Source organism: Panthera leo, chromosome D1 (assembly GCF_018350215.1).
Source record: "Panthera leo isolate Ple1 chromosome D1, P.leo_Ple1_pat1.1, whole genome shotgun sequence".
Classification (NCBI taxonomy): Eukaryota; Metazoa; Chordata; class Mammalia; order Carnivora; family Felidae; genus Panthera; species Panthera leo.
In genome coordinates, this window is record NC_056688.1 from 109,786,838 (window position 1) to 109,808,972 (window position 22,135).

General features: G+C 38.7%; 1 protein-coding gene across 4 annotated transcripts in view; it reads left to right on the forward strand.

Annotated features, from left to right (window-relative positions):
• Nucleotides 1-618: 618 nt before the first annotated feature.
• KDM2A (lysine demethylase 2A) overlaps nt 619-22,135 on the forward strand; it is a 111,975-nt gene continuing 90,458 nt past the window's right edge. Inside the window, exons 1-2 of one of the 4 annotated variants that reach the window (XM_042906557.1) lie at nt 619-1,041; nt 1,125-1,249. In XM_042906557.1, coding sequence (XP_042762491.1) covers nt 971-1,041; nt 1,125-1,249 — 196 coding nt within the window. In that variant the 5' untranslated portion in view covers nt 619-970. Of the gene's footprint in view, nt 1,042-1,124; nt 1,250-7,464; nt 7,586-22,135 lie in introns of those variants that run through there. The other 3 variants (XM_042906554.1, XM_042906552.1, XM_042906556.1) reach the window with 3 other exon arrangements.

Sequence of the window (22,135 nt, forward strand, 5' to 3'; positions counted from 1 at the left end):
TTTTCCGATGGGTGAACCATTGAAACGCCTTTCCTTGCGGGGATCCCGGCGAGATTTGCCATTTTCCTGGCCGGCCCTGGCTGCTTTCAGTCCCGGGCGACACTCGCCCAGGGGGTGCAAACACGGTCTCTTTCCCTCCCGACTTGGGACAAGGGCTTCCTCTAGGAGGGCTCTGCCACAAACTGCTCTTGCAAACTGTGTCATTGGGTCCTCTGGTCTTGGAGCAGTTTTGAAAGGATGCTATTAACGTGGCTGTAATGTAGTTACAAAAAGGAGAAAAAAAAAAATCTGCGTTCCCTATGGAAGCCATTATCCTTGAGAATATTTAGAAAAAAGAAAAACCTTTCTTGGTATTATAGATCGACGGTGGTGCAAACCGGTCGTAATTTTTGGAAAAGATGTATTTTACTTGTTTCTCTGGATGGATTCGCTCATTTTATTACTTTATCCCAAAGGATCTAATGGAATTTTTGAACCTGATCTGCAACTCTCTTGAATTTGTTTCAGAGTTGTACACATCTTGGTTGGGGTGGAGTGTTGGTTTGGGAATGAAAAGATCCAGGGAGTCTGGGAAGGAAGGCGACGATTGTGTGCGGCTTTGCTAGAGGGGTATGGGAAATTGTTTTGGAATCTTTCTTTAAATCCTGATTTCTTGTCCTCTTTTTATGTCGTCTGCCCTTTTCCTCCCCCTTTAGTTTCTAATTACCATTGAGAGAGAACTAATTTGATTGGGATCTGGATTAGTTCAGTGCCTGCTTCACCTGGTCAGCTCTCTACACATAAAAGTCTCCCCCCACCTCTTTTTTTTTTTTTTTTTTTTTTGCTATCGCTGCCATCAAGGGGAGGCTTGCTTATTGTAGTCCTGTGGGGAGAAACAGTGGTGTGGCCCATCCACCAGGAACTGAAACCAGCATCACCTCCTTCTGCCTAGGCCTCGGACAGTTGTAACGTGATTAATGTTGGTCATGACATGGAACCACTTGCCCGAGAGCAGAGGGGTCTCAGGCTGATGAAGAGGAACCAGATTTGTCAGCCTTTAACTTACACATATCTTAAATCTTCTTTCTCTGAAAGCTTGAGTTTGAGGATGAGTTCTCATCTCTGCTCATATCATTATTCTTTAGTGTTGCAATCTGGTTCCTAAGGAGGAAGAGGAAGGGAGCCCTGGAGTGGTTTCTTTACAGTAATTTCAACAGAAGAGTGAGAGATGGAACCCGAAGAAGAAAGGATTCGTTACAGCCAGAGATTGGTTAGTATTTTATCCTCCTTTTTTTTTTTTTTTTTTTCCAATTTTGAAGCACAATAACTATTTTGTTTCTATTTGTGAACCTACTATCATTAAAACTTTTCAGGTGGCCTTTCTGTGTACCAGAGGAAAGAAGGTATATTCATTTGGTTTTTAGGCCAAGCAGTTAGAGCCTTAATACTCATCCTGTTTGGAAATGGACTTGTATGTGTAGTCTTAATTTCTGTACAAACTTGTAAATCAAAGGATTTTGTGGATTACAACGTGACAAGGATCACTAATTTTGCAATACTGATACTGTAATCTGATTAAGTTAGATTCGAATGTAAATTCTAGGGGCGAAACTGAGGAAGGATAGTTCTATATCATTTTGTAGATTATGGTGTGTCAGGATTTGTGGCTTTGAGCTGGGGAGTAGAACTATGGATTTTTATTTTTATTTTTTAATACACAAGTAATACTGATAGGTTTAGAGGGTTGGTGGGGATTGAGTGAGAAAATGTGGAATACCAAAAGTTCTGTGTTTTGTATTTTTGGGAGGGAAATATGAGATGCATCTTGTTGAAAGAAATTTTTACCTAGTAATGATTTGGAGGGAATTTCCTTGTGTGTGCATATGAATGCTTGCTGCTTTAAGACCTACTTTCAGGGTTTCCCTATTGGAGTTTAAGAATTTGATTTTGGTATTTCCTAGTGAAAGAGAACTTTATTAATATTCTCACCATCTATTTCAGAAATTTGAATGTGTGTCTGTAGAGTAAGGTTTGGGGAAAACCAAAGAATTGTCTGTACTGTGTGAATTTTGGTAAACTGAAAGACCTAGAAGATTACTGAAGGAATTTGTGGTGGTCTTCTTTAGGTCTGCATTTTAGACTGAATTTGGGGGGGAAAAGAGTGATTCTATAATCTATTTTCTGATGATCTCCACTCTTTTTGAGAAAAGGCTACTTTTTCTTTTTTTAAATGTGACTCTTACAAAGGTGTGGAGTGCATTGGCAAGTATATCTAGCAGGCGTATGTTCTGGCAAGTCTTATTTCAGAGATTTGCCTCTTGTCTCCCAATTCGTGTATTGAGAATACATTTCTTTAGCTTTTAGAAATAAACTACGTGTATCAGTAGTGAAATTTTGTGTGCTAAGGATTGGTTTTTGTTTTGACATTTCTTAAGCTTTGGGAACGTAGAAGAAAGGATGCTGCAAAATTCTCTTCCCAGGTGATTATTCCCAGCTCTATATGGGGAATTCATTTGTATCATGTCAGGCCTGTAAGAATTGTTGAGCTGTTACATAAATACCTGAGGGATCTTGGATCTTGGGATCCAGTCTTTCAAAGGAAGAGCCTTTTCTTCAGCTAGCAAAAGTTCTTCACATTTTTTAACATTTTTAAGATAGGGAGGTAGCAGTAAGGAGATCCAAGGAATCTGTGACTTTTGTCCTGGCAAGTTTTTTTTTTTTTTTTTTTTTTTTTTTAAATCATAAAGTGCTACCTGTTGCACACATTAACCCTTTCCTTATCTAGCATATTTTTTCTTTTGGTTCATGTGCTATTGTAGCAGTGTTGTATAAGAGGGTACATCAGGTATTTTGGGGGCTCTTATTTAGAATTTTGGGTGATAATTCTGAAGTTTAGAGTGACTGATGTCTGTTTTCCTTTTTTTTTTTTTTTTTTTTTAGTTTTTTTAAATGTTCATGTATTTTAGAAAGAGAGAGAGCTCGCACACACACGGGAGGGGCAGAGAGAGAGGGAGACGCAGAATCCGAAGCAGGCTCCACGCTCCTCACTGTCTGCACAGAGCCCTGCGGCGCAAGGCTCAGACTCACTAACTGTGAGATCATGACCTGAGCTGAAGTCGGATGCTTAACCAGCTGAGCCATCCAGGCGTCCCATGTATTTTCCTTTCTAAGATTACATGACCAAATTATATCTGAAGTGTAAATCCCTTCTATACCATAATTTTTGATGTGAGAGCATGTTGGCAGCTTATTTGAGTGACAAGTTTGCCTACCAAACTTCATGTCTCTCTCTCTCTCTCTCTCTCTCTCTCTCTCTCTCTCTCTCTCGTGAGTGCTCCTATTGATCCAACATTGATTAAGTTAGATCTTACTTGAGGAATTTTAAGACTATAAAGGCTGATTTTTATAGTAGTTAACTATTTTTTAACACCTTGTCTTTAGGCTAAAGTGTAGAACTTATTTTTGTTTTGCAGTTGTTGGTCATAGAGGATAAAGTTTGAAAGAGACAAATGACAGGTTTATTTGGCTTAGTGATTAAAATTTGCATGGTCTCGTATAATATATATTTGTCAAATTGAATGGAATTATCTAGTACATTGATTATAGTGTTTTTAAATGTTACTTCCATGTTGTTTTAGGGGACAAAACCTAAATAGGCATCCCTCTGTGATATACCTTCAAAGTAGCCTCTTGAGAGAGAAAACAATACCAGTATTAAAAGCCTGAGTCTAGACTCATTTTGGAATGACTTTTTTGTATTTAGGACCTTTTACCTATCTTTAAGAAAAAAAAGTTGTATTTTTATTAGTAAGAATACTGTTAATAGTAATGATCTAACAATAGATCATATCAGTGCTTTTTGCTGATGATATAGCTATTTCTCAAGTGCATAGGCTGAATTTGGCAAGTTTTGATTATGTTTATATCCTCTTTGACTTTTTGTAAAGTCAGAAACAGCTCGTTTAAAAAAAATGGCATGCCTTTTGCCAATCTATTTACTATTACATGTGGAAGAGAATTGTACCTTTGAAGATGGCGTGTATGTAGTACATTTGGGATATTCGCTCTACTTTCTGGAGCGAGAATGCTTGTTTTGCAGAGTAGGAAATGACAAGGATGGGCGAACAATGTTTGATTATTCCTAAGCAAGACATTGTTTTGTTTTTTAATGAGAAGATTAGTAGTTTTGTGTATAGATTCCTAGAACAAAGCCAGATAGATCTCTAAGGCAAATTGATACACTTGAAAGGGTAGTCCAGTGAGAGGGATAGAAGCTTCAGTGTTGGCGATGGGTGGGTATTTGGTTGTCCTGAGGTAAAGAGGATTTATTTCCGTGTTTCTGGTAAATTTAGATGGAGAACCTTATTGAGAAATACTGACAAGTACTGAAGATGGAACTTTTTTTTTTCCCATTTGATTTCACGAGCCAAAGTGTTGGAGTAGTTTTGGATGTTTGTTACTATCCGTGTATATTTAAGTATTTATTTGTAAGGAATGTTTAGTATAATACCTTACAGTTTCTTAATCTAAAATGTTAAGTTAAATCCTTAGCAATTATAATGATCTTTCAGGTTTCTAAAATCATACCAATCCAGAGCAATCCTTATTATTGCATAGAAAATCAAGGGCAAAATAATGTGCATTTAAATGCTTAAGATTTCTGTGCTATGTAGTATCACTTTACCATGGGACTTTTTCCACTTTTATTGGAAGAGATGGCCCTTGTTAAATATTTTAATACACTGGATTATGATATGTGCCTTCAACGTGTATAATATTTTGTACACATTGTTACATTTAGTATGGAAAAAATTCATTAGCTTCTGCCAAAGGCAATTGTAGAAACAAACGGACACCTAAATCATTGTAAAAGAAAGTGAAGACAGTATACTTCCTGGTAAAAGAAATTATGTAACCTGAATATTTTTCCTCCTGAATTCGCCTAAGTCTAGTGGTGTTATCTGAAGAAGGAGTTGTCGATTTACTTGAGAATTCAGTTTGCTTGTCAATCTTGATGATGACATTAAGAGATATTCTAAAGGATGTTCTTATACTATTGGATGTTCAGTACTGTTAATGTTCCCAACATACGGTTTTCTTCGAATCAGCTAAATCATTTATCTTTTGTAAGAAACTGGGGGCACTGAAGCCCTAGTGATATTCTCACCGTTCTTTGGGTTACCCTTAAAAATTGTCTTCCCAGATTCAGCAGCAGTTACCAGATCATCCCTTTTGCAAACAGTCCTACTCTGAATGAGTGGTCTTTCTGACCACACTAAGGTCTATTCTGACCAAGAATGGACTAGGCAAAATAAAATTCTAGTTTTAAGCCATTTTTTTTCCTAGCATGAAAGTATCATACTGTTAACAACTGGAAAAAAATTAAGATGATCTAAATTGTTGAATTTGCTTACTTATAATTATTTCATTAGACTTAACCTTCAACTGTGTTGGTGGAGGAGTACATTGTTCCGAGTGTTGCAGCCTCCTTACTGATGATGTAGGAAAAACTTGTTGCCCATTTTTTGGGTGATTCAAAATGCAAATAATGAGGGAGCTAATTCTTTATTCTTACGCATCAGTCTTCCACAGTAAGCTATATTTTAGGGACACATAATGAGGACTGTATTTAAGCCCTATCACTTTCTCTTGTTTTATTTTGCTGAGCACTAATCAGTACCATACTTGTTTGTTTGTTTGTGCATCTCTCTCCTTTGGAGTATATGCTCCTTGAGAGTTGAGACTTTCTTTTTGTTTATGGTATATACTGGATGCTTCAAATAGTGCCTTACACATAGAAAGTGCTCAATAAGTAGCCTCAAAAAAAAGAGAAAGTACTCCGTCTACAACACAGAAAGGGCTCAATAAGTATTTGTTGATGTTGTTGAAAGCCCTGATAAATACTTTTCTTTGCTACCAATTTCTTGAGTGCTAGGAATAAGCCACTGGAATGGAGGAGAGTTTGGTGACTGGGGATGAGCCAAATACCTGGGTATGTCTTGCAGTGTACATAGAACCAGAAGCTACTTTTGAGAGAGAGAATGAGTGGTAGAGGGATAGAGAGAATCCTAAGCAGGCTCCACGCTGAGCATGGACGTGAGGCTCAGTCTCACAACCATGAGATCATGACCTAAGCTGATATCAAGAGTGAGATGCTTAATCAACTGAGCCACCCAGGCGCCTCGAACCAGAAGCTTTAAGCTATGACGATATATATACAGATATAATATATATACACATACATATTAATATATATACATATATATGTGTATGTATATATATGTAATATCTGTATATATATCGTATATGCTTAGCACACATCCCAGATGAACATATTTACATATTTATAGTATTTGGGCCATTACAAATGAAAAAATGTTAACTTTAAAAGCTCATTCTGAATTTTAAGTTCTCCTACCCCTAATCTTGTCCTAAATCTTCTATTTCAAGGTTTTAGCTGGCTTTTAGATAGCCTTAAAGTTGCAAAGTTGCAAGTGATGGTGTTTGTGTTATTCTCAAGTTTTGGTTTTGATCATTAAGCCAAAGAATTGATATATTTACTGTATACCATACAGAGAGACATGGCATTATTTTATGTCCTGCAAAATTTTTCTTCTTGGGGGCACCTGGGTGGGTCACTCAGTTAAGCATCCAACTCTTGATTTTGGCTCAAGTCACGATCTCATGGATCATGAGATCAAGCCCCATGTCAGGCTCTGTGCATGGAGCCTGCTTGTGATTCTCTCTCTCCCTCTGCCCCTCCCCTGCTTGCTCACTCTCTCTCTCAAAATAAATAAACGTTAAAAAAAATTTTTTTTTCTTCTTGGGAAGTGGACATCCTTGACTGTAGTTTTCATTAATTTGCTCTGTGTAATCTCATTTTTGGAATAATCCTGTATTGTTGCTTTGTGCTTTTATGTCAACAAATGTTAGAATTCAGTAAGCATTTATGAGCCACGTACTAGGCTGAGTTCTTTCATATACATTACCTTATTTAATTCTCAAAACTGCCTATAAGGTAGATGGTATAGTTTTAAACTTTTTTTTTTTTTTTTTTAATGGAAATGGAACCTTTAGCCTGTGACTTGGCCAAGATCACAAAGTTGGTGAGGAATGGAACCAGACCTTGAACCCCATGTTTCTTGTGTCACACCTTGTCATCTTTCTAGCAGTGTTATCTCATACAGAAAACAAATGATAGCCACTCCTGTTGTAGAAAGTTGCAGACTAAGTACTTTCTCGTTTTTTGAAACTGCTTTTAAAATTTCTTCCCTCACAGATCCTAACATCCTAAATGAGATAGCTACAAATATTTGACAGTCAGTGTTTTATCATGTTTAGAAAAAGTTGGCACATTCTTTTTGTGAACTTTGAGCTTATTGCACTTGATCTATTAAAACAGCAGTATTTGTGCAGTTTGTGTGTATGTCAAGCCTTTTATTTATGCATGTCACTCATATCATTGTTTTCTGTTTTAAATTTTAGGTTCTTGGGGTTTTCTCTATCTGTGAGTACTTGGTAAAAACTTAAACCATAAAGATAGAAGGCAGCAGATAGTGACCAAGCGAGTGGTTTTGGCAGATACAGTGGTGAAGGCCTCCTTCAGGTAGGTAGAGAGGAGGAGGGAAGAGGGTGGCCTTACAGGAGGTAAAGACAGCATAAGCTTTACTATGGAGTGGGACACTTATTAGGCCTATCCTGAGGATGCTCATTAGATTCGTAGGACTAAAGTAGATTTGTTTTGGGAGGCACTGTTCGTAATGTTGGGAACATACTTTAAACAATTACGAAGGCCAGGTATGGACCATAGAGAGCCATTGGAAGTTGTGGTTTGTTTTTAATCAAATAGCAATTTGATCAAAGTGGTGTTTTAGGAGTAATATTTTTGCAGTTTCAGGTCTGGGATGTGTCCAAAAGAATATTGAAATAAGTTATCTCTTAAGGTGATAGGTATCTGAGCTCTAGGGCAGTGGTTCTCCAAGTGTGGTTCCCTCACCAGCAGCATCAGCATTATCTGAGTATCTGGGAACATGTTAGAAATGCAAATTTGGGGGACCCTGCTCTGTATTTACTGTATTAGAAACCCTGGGTTGGGGCCCAGCAATCTGTGCTTTAACAGGCCAGGTGATTCTGATACATGCAGAAGTTTGAGAACCACTGTTCTGGGGAATAGTTAATAGAAATAGAAAGGGAGGAAAAATGAAGGACTCACAAAACTTGGTGACTGATGGCTAGCAGCATGTTATGATGGAAAAAAGTGCTTGATTGGGGATCACAAGTGCTGAGTTTCAGTATCATCTTAATCACCTGCTGTTTTGACAAGAGAACTGACCTGTCATAGAGGGAATTGTACTTAGGGATTTCTGAGGATTTGGGAGGCGAATGAAGAATTAAGGTGGACCCTGGGATTAAGTCTGGGTTATTAGAAAGATCAGGAAGGAGTTTAAAATTTTTTTTTTATGTTTATTCATTTTTGAAAGACAGAGAGAGACAGAGCACAAGCAGGGGTGGGGTGGTAAGAAAGGGGGACACAGAATCTAAAGCAGGCTCCAGGCTCTGAGCTGTCAGCACCAGGGCCCAACGTGGGGCTTGAACTCATGAACCGTGAGATCATGACCTGAGCCGAAGTCAGACGCTCAACCAATTGAGCCACCCAGGCGCCCCTTTAAATTTTTTTTAATGTGTATTTATTTTTGAGACAGAGAGAGACAGAGCATGAGTGGGGGAGGGTCAGAGAGAGAGGGAGACACAGAATCGGAAGCAGGCTCCAGGCTCTGAGCTGTCAGCACAGAGCCAGACGCGGGGCTCGAACTCACAGACCGTGAGATCTTGACCTGAGCCGAAGTCGGAAGCTCAACCGACTGAGCCACCCAGGTGCCCCAAAGGAAGGAGTTTTGAAAGGGAGAGGAGAGAATATTGGGTAGATGTTTTAGAAAATTGGAACAGATTACTTAAAGCAAGGGTTCTCGACTGGGTGTGAGTTTGCCTCTTTGGGATATTTGGCAATATCAGGAGACATTTTTTTTTAATGTTTATTTATTTTTGAGAGAGACAGAGTGTGGGCAGGGGAGGGTCAGAGAGAGAGGGGGACACAGAATCTGAAGCAGGCTCTAGGCTCCGAGGAGGTGTCAGCACAGAGCCTGACATGGGGCTCGAACCCATGAACTGTGAGATCATGACCTGAGCCGAAGTTGGATGCTTAACCAACTGAGCCACCCAGGTGCCCCTGGAGACATTTTTGATTGTCAGATTAGGGAAGTACTACTGGTATTCTAGTGAGTAGAGGCCAAGGATGCTGTTAAAATATCCTAAACGCACAGCTCAACCCCCCACAGAGGAGGGTTATCTAGTCCAGAATGTCAACAGTGTGAGATTGAAAACCCTGATTTAAAGAGAAATATCCAGTAGATAGGTTCTATGTTTCCATCCTGATTTTCTGCTGTTAATCTTAAGAGTTTTAAGTCTAACACAGAACATTTCAAAAGCCTTCTCAAACTGCGTTTCCCTAGGGCTTTGCCCAAAGTATGAAGGGTTTTGTTGTCCATTGTCAAAAACTAAATGGTTATGGAAAATCCTCAACCCAGGTGCCAATTTAATACTCCTTTTAATTTATCTTGAAATCAGCTTATTTGGATAACCAAAGTAAGTAAGTCTGCACTGTCTTGAGATCAATAATTAAGTTACAACAAGAAATTTCCTTTTGATATACTCTTTGAAGGATAGAAAAATGAGATAAAAGCTGTGGTACTGATGTGAGCAAATATTGAAATATAATGAATTGCCCTGTAGCTCAATACCCTATGACCATTCTTAAGAAACAACTTCATGAGCTGGTTGTGGCCCTCAGTGTGAATTCAGGGTAGCCCCAACCTTAATCCATCTCTTGATGTCCATGGATCATGGAAGCTAGGAACTCTTTCCTGTCAGGGCAGTAATCTGGCCAACACACTCTTGTTTCTGACAGTGACTTCAAGAGAATGTAGATTCATAAATACAGTGATCACTGTATAGTACTTTCATAGTTTCCAAAGTACTTCTCTGTTTCTTGTGTCTTTTGATCATCTTTATCTTCTGATCATCATAATCCAGGGGGAGGGGGTTGCCAGAACTTGAGGATGGTGCTACCATGTTGCACAATTCCCGAAGGTGCCATTCAGATATCTGAATCTATCTGAAAGGTGCCCTTGGAGATGTGTGGTGAACAAAAAAAAAGTGGTGAGCCTTTTTGAGTGGATAAGATAAAGGAAAAGTCACCCTGTGTATTTAAAACAAGGTAGGAAAAAGTCCGATCTGATGGATAATAGTACACATTAATTGAGTGCATACTGTGTGCTTGGTGCTGCACTTTACACATATAACTGACTTAATTCTCAGCAACCCTTTGAGATAGGTTCTGTGATTCCCATTTTCTGGTTTGGAAACTGAGGCAAGTACAATTAAGTAACTTGTCTGAAGTTAGGTTATCCAGCCAACAAGAGTAAGAGTCAGGATCCAAAGTGGGCAGTCTGGCTACCAAGCCTTCTAAACCGTACTGCCTCTTTTTCTACTTTGTTGAAGGACAGTTTGTATATGTTTTGTTGCTGAACTTTGGGTGTTCCCCAGGTAATCTTTTCTCATTCAGGAGATTCATTCGCATAAATGTTTGTTCAGTGCTTTCACTGTGCCAGCTACTTGGGCCTTACTTTTTAGAACTTCCAAATACTGTGCTTTCAAATAGTGCTGATTGCTTTGAAGAAATTAAGAAGTTGATGAAATACAGTTGAGCCCGGGACAACATGGGGGCTAGGGGCAGTGACCCTCTGCACAGTTGAAAATCCATGTGTAACTTGTGACTCCCCAAACACTTAAGTCGTAATAGCCTATTTTGACTGGAAGCCTTCCTGCAACATAAAGAGTCAATTAACATAAGTTTTGTATGTTATATATATGTTGTATTCTCTTTTTAAATGTTTATTTTGAGAGACAGTGTGCACACGCATGCATGTGAATATGAGCAGGAGTGGGGGCAGAGAGAGAGAATCCCAAGCAGACTCCATGCTATCAGTGCAGACCCTGATGCAGGGCTTGATCCCACGAACTGTGAGCTCATGACCTAAGCTGAAATTAAGACGCTCAACCAACTGAACCAACCACCCAGGCACCCCTGTTGTATTCTTATGATAAAGTAAGTTAGAGAAAATGTAAAGAAAATCATAAGGAAGAGAAAATACATCTACAATACTGTGCTGTGTTGATCAGAAAAAATCTGCGTGTAGGTGAACCCATGCAGTTCAAACCCATGTCGTTCAAGGGTCATCTGTACTTATTAGGGTAAGGATTGCTCCTTGAGATTAGATGATCACTAAAGGCTCCCTGAGAAGATGGCATTTTGTGACTGAGACCTGAAGGATGTGTGGAGTCATTCTTGTGAAGTTCAAGGGCTTAGGGGACCAAATCTGTGTCAAAAGAGCTCTGGGTAGAGGGACCAGCTAATGTAAAATCCTGTGGTATGAATGAGAAAATATTATAACTTTGTGTCAGACACCAAACAAAGACACTGGGATACAGTGATGAGCAAGACAGGCATGGTCCTTTTGTCATGAAGCTTACAGTCCGGTGGGGAAGTCAGTAATTAAATATTTCTGCTAGTAATGTCAATTATAGTTACGCAAAGGACTACAAAGGTAAATATAGGATGCAGTGAGAATTTATAATAAGGTGACCTAATCTAAACTTCAGGAGTGGGAGGAGGCATCAGAGAACACTTTTCCCGAGAAAGCCTTTAAAACTGAGACCTGGGGGCTCCTGGATGGCTCAGTTGGGCGTAAGCGCCCGACTTCAGTTCAGGTCATGATCTCGCGGTTCATGGGTTCGAGCCCTGTGTTGGGCTCTCCACTGTCAGCATGGAACCAGCTTTGGATCCTTGGTCTCCCTCTTTCTCTGCCCCTACCTCCCCCCACCGCCCAAAAGTAAGTAAACTTAAAAAAAAAAAGTAAAACTGAGACCAGAAGGGTAAGAGGTAACCAGTCAAAAAGGAAGTCATTAGCATATGCAGAAACCCTGAGATTGGAAGGAATCTGATGTGTTTGAAGAACCTACCAACCAAGCAAGACCAAAAAGGCTAGTGTAACTGCAAAGAAGTAGATGGAGGAGAGAGTTAAAATCTTGACAAGATAGTCAGGGGTCAGGTCAAGTAGGGCTTTATCTTGAAGATGGTGGGAAGGCAGAAGTTTATCAGAGGACTAATATGGGTGGACTGATAAACAGCTGCAGGATAGGGAAGGGATCAGGGAGGGAGGGAGAATGGATTTGATGACGCCAAGTAGGAGGCTACTACAGTGGTTGAGGTAAGACGGCAATATAGTTGCGAATGTGGGCAGTGGAATTCGGGAGGTTATGGAATTTTTAGAAAATAGAATCATAGGACTTTGGTTCCTTGGATACATGGGAGGGTGAGTTTAAGGGGGTACATGTAAACATGCCTCTCAAGGTTTTCTCATGTGAATGGCTTGTGGTGTAGTCCTTTTATCAAGATAGGGCACACTGAAAAAAGGGCAGGGCTGGAGATAGAAGGGAAGAACGTAAGCTCAGTTTTGAGTAAGTTTGGATAGATTGAATGTGAGATACCTATGAGACATCTGGTAGAACTGTTGAGTAGGTAACTGGTTCTGGGCCACAGGAAGGGTTTGTTGTGTCTCGTTGGCATAGGTATGGTCAATGAAGTTGGGTAGACGTGGCGTAAGCTTACAAAGGTATTGCGGGGGGTAGGGGTGTGCAGAAAAGTATGAGGAAAATCAAAAAGAGACTGGTATCTTGGAAGACAGGAAACTGATACTGTTTATCAAGCACCGTGTTAAGCATTAGTGTATTTTTACTCACTTAATGCTCATAACTATGAAGAAGGTGCTTTTATTTCAATTTTATAGATCGGGAAAATGACAGAAGAAGGGGCTACATAAACAACATTTCATACTGAGAATGTAAAAAAGAGGAGGGCAGTGGTCAGGTGAGGTGGATGCTACCCAGAGGCTGAGATTTTCATTGGATTTGGCAACATAGAGGTTAATGGTGACTAAACAGGGGTTTCAGTGGCATTTGGGAGCAGAACACATCAGATAAATGTTACATTAAACATCATGAAAGAAGAGACATTTAGAGACATTGGCTGTGAAGAGAGAAGGGGAGCAGGTTGTAGCTACAAGTTAAAGTGTAGGATCCAGAGAAGGCTCTCTTAGGTTTTTGTGTGTTATATTTTAAGATGGAAGAGACCACTGCTTTTTTTTTTTAATGGTGTTATCAACTATTACTCCTTTGTCTGTTATCCCTCATGTTTAATCAGTAGCTAAGACCCGATGAATTACTAGTATTCATTGTTAGATAGTTCCCACTGCCATTTAAATTTAAAAAAAAATTTTTTTTAATTTGTTTTAATGTTTATTTATTTTTGAGACAATGTGAGAGAGAGAGTGCAAGCAGCAGAGGGACAGACAGAGGGAGACACAGAATCTGAAGCAGGCTCCAGGCTCCGAGCCATCAGCACAGAGCCCAACGCAGGGCCTGAACTCACGAACCGTGAGATCATGACCTGAGCCGAAGTCAGACGCTTAACCGACTGAGCCACTCAGGAACCCCTAAATTCAAAAATTTTTAATTTTATTTACTATTTATTTTTTAAGTAGATTTCACGCCCAATGTAGAGCTTGAATTCATGACTCTAAGGTTAAGAGTCAGATGCTCTACTGACTGAGCCAGCCAGCCAGGTGTCCCTCCGTCATTTCTTAAATGTTTATGCTCCAAGGTTCTGATCGTGTTGTTCCTATTCTCTGTAGCTTTCCCATTCTGTAGTCACTGGTGGTATGGGAGGGACACTAGGCTTTGGTTCATGTGACCTGGCTTTGAATTTCAGCTTATTAAACTTACCTTTTTTTAACTTCATTTCTTTATTATTATTTTTATTTTTTATTAAGTAAACTCTACCCCCCATGTGAGGCTTGAACTCAATGATCCTATGATCAAGAGTTGTATGCTCTACGACTGAGCCAGCCAAGCACCCCTGGGAACTTTAATTTTTCATGTGTGGAATTAGTGAAAATAAAACTTACTTTTTGGAAATTGTTTATAAGTGCTTGGTTAACTTAAGCGTTTGCCATTGTAGGCACAAACTCCTTAGCCTGATATTCAGGCCCTAATTGATTATAGTCTTATTAGCTACTCTTAACTTATATATGTTCTAGCCAAACCAAGCTACCTTCTTGTTTTTTTCCACACACTTGTGCTATTTTGTCTCCCTGTCTCTACCCTAGTTCTCATTTTTTTTTTTAAAGGTAAAGTTTATCCTTTTTCTCTTTCTTTCTGTCTGTCTTTCTTTCTTTCTAGAATCCTAAGCAGGCTCCATGCTCAGCATGGAACCCAATGCAGGACTCAGTCTCGACCCTGAAATCACGCCTGAGTTGAAATCAGGAGTCAGATACTTAACCGATGGAGCCACCCAGGTGCCCCTTTAGTTCTCATCTTCTAAAGCTCATTTGTGATACTGCTTCCTTAGTCCTGTGTGTAGAAGGAAACCTCTTTCTCGAATCCTCATAATTTTTTCCGTATCTCTCATGATGTCTAACTGCGTACAAGATAGAAATTTTTTTATGTTTACTTACTTTTAAGAGAGAGACAGAGACAGAGACAGCACAAGTTGGAGAGGGGCAGAGAGAGAGGGAGACATAGAATCTGAAGCAGGCTCTAGGTTCTGAGCTGTCAGCACAGATCCCAACGCGGGGCTCGAACCCACAAACTGTGAGATGATGACCTGAGCTGAAGTTGGTTGCTCAACCAACTGAGCCACCCAGGCGCCCCCAAGGTAGAAAATTTAATTATGTCTATATTGTATGCTCCATGAGGACAGGGCATGGTTTCCCTGGCATATACATAGCATAGTACTGTTTACATCATTAAGACTCATATTGCTGGTTGGTTAACTTTTTATGAAGACAAAGCATAATGTAATAAAATTAATCTATTCTGTGGTTGAGTGCTCACAGTTATGAGGAGGGTGATGTTTAGAACAGAATCAAAGAGAAGGGAGACAAGGAACAAGAATTTGCCATGTCTGATTGCTTCACTTGTTATGGTCACTGGATAGAGAAAGAAGGAACACACTACTCATTTCTTAAGACCATCTGGTTACCCTTGCTCTTATACTGTGTTCACCAGGCTATTTTCATAATTAGTAAAGTTCCCCTGTTTGTTGATATTGGGAAATGGGTTTCCTAGATAATGGGCATGAGTATTCATAGCCATTGCCAGGCAGTGTGAAGAAGCTAATTGACAGTCTTTTTGTCTTGTAGAGTTGAGTAGCAGCCTACCAGTATCCCTCCTTTGAACTTTGAAAGGAGACACAGTGTTCACTTAACAGTAATAGTGTCTACAAACATTCTTATGCACAAAGGTTTGAACATGTTGTATAGAATGCCAAGGTACCATCCTTCAGACCCTTTTTGTAGGGAAGCATTTCTTTGACTAGATCTTCCTGTTATACATTCTCATAAAATATCTCTTATGCATAACACTTACCAAAATTGCATCTTTATGTTTACTTGAATTATTGTTTGTTTCCCCTTCAGATTGCAAGCCTCATTAAAGGCTACTACCATGCCTTTTCTCACTGTTTATCCCCATACTTAGTACAGTGTTTGGTCCACAGTAGGTGCTTGATAGATTTTTTTTTTTTTTCTGTGAATGTGCATCTCTAAAATGCTCTCCCTCCCACCCCATTCTGTCCTCCTGGTACGCTCCTAATTACCCTCCAAAGGCCCCAGATAGTCTTCTCTTGAGTTCTCCTCAGTTCCATTCCTGAGGCACATTACATGCATTTCTGTTGTGGGACCAGTCGCTTTGGGTTGTAATTATTTGACAGTTGAGTCTCTTTTCATCCAGCTAGAGTAGACTTCTTTAAGGCAAGGATCATGTCTTATATGAGTGTTCAGAAAAATGTCTGTTGAATTGGACAAAATTGCACTTCCTAAAGATACATGAAATATTTATAACATAATAGCTGAACCCTAACAATGGAAAGAACCTTAGATTGGTAATCAGGAAGACTGTGGTAGTTATTCAGGCTTTATGTTACTCATCTGCAAGGTCTTTCTCAGTTCTAATTGTTTAAACTAGTTGTTTTCAAAGTGCTCCTGACCACATCATCTGGGAGCTTGTTAGAAATACATTCTGGGGCGCCTGGGTGGCGCAGTCGGTTAAGCGTCCGACTTCAGCCAGGTCACGATCTCGCGGTCCGTGAGTTCGAGCCCCGCATCAGGCTCTGGGCTGATGGCTCGGAGCCTGGAGCCTGTTTCTGATTCTGTGTCTCCCTCTCTCTCTGCCCCTCCCCCGTTCATGCTCTGTCTCTCTCTGTCCCAAAAAATAAATAAAAAACTTTGAAAAAAAAATTAAAAAAAAAAAAAAAAAAAAGAAATACATTCTCAGGTCCTACCCCAAACTTACTGAATCAGACACTCTGGGGTCAATAAGCCCACCAGGTGATTCTGGTAGATAATAAAGTTTGAGAACCAGTGGAATTATTTTAGTTTGTTTTCTGCGTGTTCAAAAAAAAAATTATAGTTACTGTAATTTAAGCTTCATAGCTTAAAGTTATTTAAAAGAAATTTTTTTTAATGCTCACTTATTTTTGAGAAAGCGACAGAACACGAATGGGCGAGGGGCAAAGGGAGAAGGAGACACAGAATCTGAAGCAGGCTCCAGGCCCTGAGCTGTCAGCACAGAGCCGGATGCAGGGCTTAAGCCCACAAACTCTGAGGTCATGACCTGACCCGAAGTCAGACGCTCAACCAACTGAGCCACCCAGGTGCCCCTTAAAGTTATTTTTTTAAAAATAAGTTTAAAAAAAAGTTTTAACTTTTCTCAGGGTGCCTGGGTGGCTCAGTTGGTTGAGCATCCAACTTTGGCTCAGGTCATGATCTCATAGCTGATGAGTTCGAGCCCCGCGTCAGGCTCTGTGCTGACAACTCGGAGCCTGGAGCCTGCTTCGGAATCTGTCTCTGCCTCTCTATGCCCCTTCCCTGCTCATGATCTCTTCTCTCTCTTTCTCTTTCTCTCTCAAAAATAAACATTAATTTTTTAAAGAAAAAAAGCAAAAACACTTTTCTTCATATGTTGAATTTTGGACATTTTTCTAAGCTACTGATCATAGCTGTATAGCCAGAGTGTCTTTGAACGAGAGGCAGTCAGTTCAGAAGTATTTGAAGACTGCTGCTTAATGCTGCTAGCAAAAGCGAAATGTGTGTGTGTGTGTGTTTATATCTTTATATATGCACCTAGCACACACGCATGGCTTTCTGTCAGTGGAAACTTCTCCATGATTGGTTAAAGGAAGGAAAGATAAAGTACAGGCCTTAATTGGGCAGACTTGAATGAATGGTATAGCAGAATAAGACATATCAAAAAGTAGAGGTTGCTTTTTTGCAGTAGCAGGTGTACATGCTCATTCACTTTCTATACCAAGGAGCTTATTTTATTTATTTTAATTCTAGTATAGTTAACAGTGTTAAATTAGTTTCAGGTGTACAATATAGTGATTACCAAGGTGCTTTCTTAGCAATAAACGTCTCCCTCAGTGTTACCTGCGACAGGTTGTTGTGGACTGAAAAGTGCTTATTGTTGGTATTCATTGACTTCCTGTAGAGGGAGTTGCACACTTTACTGATAGAAACCATGTAATAGTATATCTCAGATGTAAATTTTGTGCTTGGCATCATGCTAAGTGCTTCATATGTGGCCCACTTCCACCATTGTTTTGGCTGAATACCTTGAGTTTAAATTTATTCTCTGTTAAATAAAGGGAATTTTTTAGAAATGGAATTCCTAAAAAGAACTCCTTTTAAGATACTGTGTTGCTGTCTGGTTGCATGCTTTCAGGATTTAGTAAACAGTATCGTCCTGTTTTCTTTTTGTACCTTTAGTTATAAAACATCTCAGACTTTCTAAATTGAAGAAGCCTATTTAGTCTTTCCTTACATGGAAGTTGCTTTTTTTTCTTTAATTATTATAATTGCCTTTCTCCACATCTTTTCCTACCTGTTAACTATTTTTTAGTGTGGTTATTAAAACTACAGGAATTATAGGTTCAGAAGTTTTGTTCTTTTTGGCTTTGTGCTCATTTATTTAACAAACATTGTCAGGCATACTGTTGGTGCTTAATGAATGTACTGCGTATATAGAAATGAATATCTTGTAACCTCTCCTCATAGTCTAATAAGAGCCATATAAACAAATACTTATGCTATACTGTGATAAATGAAATTTAGGAAGTACAAAGTATAGAGGCAAGAGAAAGGAGAGAATGAGAAGGAAACTACTAAGTTGGGTATTGGAACATTAAGTATGGTCCAAGCATGTCAGAGGGCAAGGAAGGAAATTCCAAGTAGAGGAAGCAGCATGTCCAGAGGCAAATGCGTATGAGACAGCGTTACAAGCTCAAAACAGCATTGTCAGTAGTTTAGAGTTACTGGAACATAAGGATGGGAGGGAATCTGAGATGCAAAAAGTTAATCCTGTAATGTTGTATGTACTTTATTCAATTGGAAATGGGAAGATGTTAGAGGAACTGTAAATGTGGAAGAGGCCTGATGATGCTTTTGTTTTAGAGAGATTGCCCTTGGAGGGTGTTGTGGAGGATAGGCTGGTAGTGGAAAAATTGCAGAGGCAAGGGAATGAAATAAGAATCTACTATTATAGTTAACTTTTATTGTTTTTTTAAGTTTATTTATTTATTTTAAGAGAGCACAAACAGATGAGGTGCAGAGAGAAGGAGAGACAGAATCCCAAGCCAGCTCTGTGCCATAAGCACAGAGCCCAATGCAGGGCTCGAACTCACGAGGTATCAAAAGTTTGACGCTTAACCAACTGAACCACCCAGGCGCCTTAAGAATCTATTATAATAGTTTAGAAAGAAATGATAACTAGAGGTTTGGTATCAAGAATGGAGGTAGAGGCTAGACTGAGTCAAGGTATTTTGACACAGAGTTGATGGGACTTGGTGATCTCATTCGATGTTCTCAGAGAGGAGGGTGACTTCTGGGTTCTTGGCTTTAGTTGTTGGTTGATGGGTGGTGCCATTGACTGGGAGAGAATACCATGGTTTTATACAGAGGTAAAAATATAATTTTGATTTATTTATATTAATCTTTACATCTGTGGTAGTATTTAATTTACCAGTTTTGGAGAGTACTTTATGAACAAACCTACCAGAGATTCTTGGCTAATGTAATAAGGTATCAACATAGATTTGGGTGACTTTTTATTGGATAAAACTAGTTCAGATTAATTGTTATATGTATTATTCTCCCTTACACTTGCCCAAGTGAAAGGCTAATTATACAACATTCATTCACTTGGCTTGTGAGCTCTTTCTCAATTTATCTCCCTCTGTTTGTATTGTTACCCCATGTTGTCTTCTATGTCATTTATGAAAATACTAGGAACTGTCCCTAGCATTATGTTATGGGGGACACATTTGGAGATATCTATTTTCTTCTTTACTTTATTTTTTTTATTCATTTCTTTTTTTTTTTTTTTTTTACCAGTTCTTCATATGTGGTACAGAATTATTCTAGATTCTATATTTTAAAAATTCTGAGGGTGCCTGATTCAGTTGGTAGAGCATGTGACTTTTGATCTCTGGATTGTGAGTTTGAGCTCCACATTGGGTGTAGAGTTTAATTTAAAAAAAAAAAAAAAAAGGGCATTGTAAAAATTCCGTACAAAGCCTTACTAAAGGTTTTTATAATTCTAAATAAATAAATTATACTTCTTTTCTCCTTTTATGGAATCCATGTGGCCATTATAATAGCCCATTCAGGAAAGCCTCTCTTGATACTTGTGCCATCTTTTTTTTTTCTTTAAGTGTATTTATTTTGAGAGAGAGAACCAGTGAGGGAGGACCAGAGGGAGGGTGGGACAGAAGATCTGAAATAGGCTCTATGCTGACAACAGAGATCCCGATGCCAGGTTCCAACTCACAAACTGCAGGATGATGACCTGAGCCGAAGTCAAGGCACTCAACCGACTATGCCACCCAGGTGCCCCATACTTGTGCCAACTTTGTACCAGCTGGGAGCCAAAGAACTCCACTGGGTAAAAGTAGAATAGGAATTTCTAAGCCATGGTCACGTGTGTGTGATGGTTTTAGGTGTGGGGAGATAGCACATCTCTATGCCTCTCAGCCTTCCCCCCTGTAAGAACAGCCTTCTCTCATTTTTCATAGGTTGAGAGTTTTCTAATTACCTAGCTATATTTCCTTAATTTGATGAAAGACTTAGTTTTAAGACCCATCTGAAAACAACTATTGGCTAAAATTTCTCAATCTTGTTCTATTATAATCATTTGAATGATTATGTGTACCTGCCTATATTAATAAAATTCATTGGCTTCTGCTAAAGCTCTAGTGGGAGTAGAATGGCAAGCTGACACATGTCTGTTTGAATCAAAATATGTCTGTTCATTTCACAAGCATCTGATAGGTTCATTGCCACGGGATTTTAAACCAGAAACACTGGCTTAGCTGTGAAATAGTCTCTATTCAGTTTCTGAAAAGAAGAAGTTCCTTTGGGTGTATAATGCTTTTTTATATGCTATTAAATTCTAAAAATAGTTTATTGGCTAGTTGTACCTAGAATTGTAATTAAATATAGGGATAATACAAAGGACTTGAGAAAAGTTCAAATAGGATTTTCCCATGGGTAAAATTTTGTTTACCTTTTTCCATACTGATCAGTCTTTTGAATATAATAGTGATGACTTCTTTATTAGTGTTCTTGCTTTCTTCCCTCTACTTTGATAGAATCAATATTTTTAAGAGGATTTCCCCCCGCCCAGTGATAAAAGTTACAAATGCTGGTGGTGAAAAATACAAGAAGGTCACTCATAATCCCTGACTTAACCAGCATCACCATTTTAGCATATCTTCCAATTTTTTCCCATGCATAAAAGTATTTTTATGTAGCTGAGATTATGCTTGATATAATTTTATATATCTTGCTTTCAAAATTTATTATGATCATTTCCATGTCACTAAACTTTTGTGAAAGTTACGCTGTGACCTTCTATAGTTCATTTGCTCATTTTTCTGTTATTGGGCACTAGGTTATATTCGCTTTTGGGGGCGTTAAAGATAACACAGTGAACTTAATTATATATTTGTTTTTCTGTGTTTCTAGTATATTCTTATCATTCCTAGAAGTGAAGTAGTTAAGGTTATGAACATTAAAAACTTATGGAAAAATTTAAACATGCGTGGAGTAAAGAATAGTGTAATAAATAATAAATTCCTGTATATTTATCACCAACTGCAAAAATCATTGACATGAGGAACTCTTCTTTCACCACAGTCCTCCCCTCCCTCTCAATTATTTTGAATTAAATCCCAGATAGGTTCATTTACTTCATCTGTATATATTTAAGTTATACGTATCTAAGTGTTTTTTTTTTTTTAAGTTTATTACCTTGAGAGAGAGGGCCTGTGTGTGCAAGTGGGGGAGGGGCAAAAAGAGGGAGAGAGAACTGTGAGATCTCATGAACCGTGAGATCATGCCCTGAGCCGAAATTTCACAGTTGGACACTTAACCAACTCAGCCACCCAGGTGCCCCTATAATCTAAGTTTTTAGTAAGTAAATAGTAAAAGTAAAATTTACTGTTTGTGAAGTATAATGCATATACAGAAAAGAGCATAAAATGTAAATTTATTATAGTTCAGTGAATGATCATAAAATGAATACCCTGGTAACTACCACTTGGTCGAGATTTGGAATTACCACCACCTCAGAAGCTTTCTCATGCCCCTCCCAGTCACTGGTTTGTTTTTCTTCACTAGTGGAGACTGCTGGCTCTATAATTTAGTTTTACTTCATTTTGAGCTTTTAAGAAATGGAATAATATAGTGTGTATTCTTTTGTGTCTGGCTTGTTTTGCCCAACATTGTGAGATTCATCCATGTTTCTCTGTAATACACAAAGATTTCAAAAGCATAGCCACATTGCCAGTATCTCAGTAAAACAATGAACAGTTTTTTTCTTTCTTCCTTTTCTTTCTTTTCTTTTCTTTCTTTCTTTCTTTCTTTCTTTCTTTCTTTCTTTCTTTCTTTCTTTCTTTCTTTCAGATTTTAGTTTTAAGTAATTT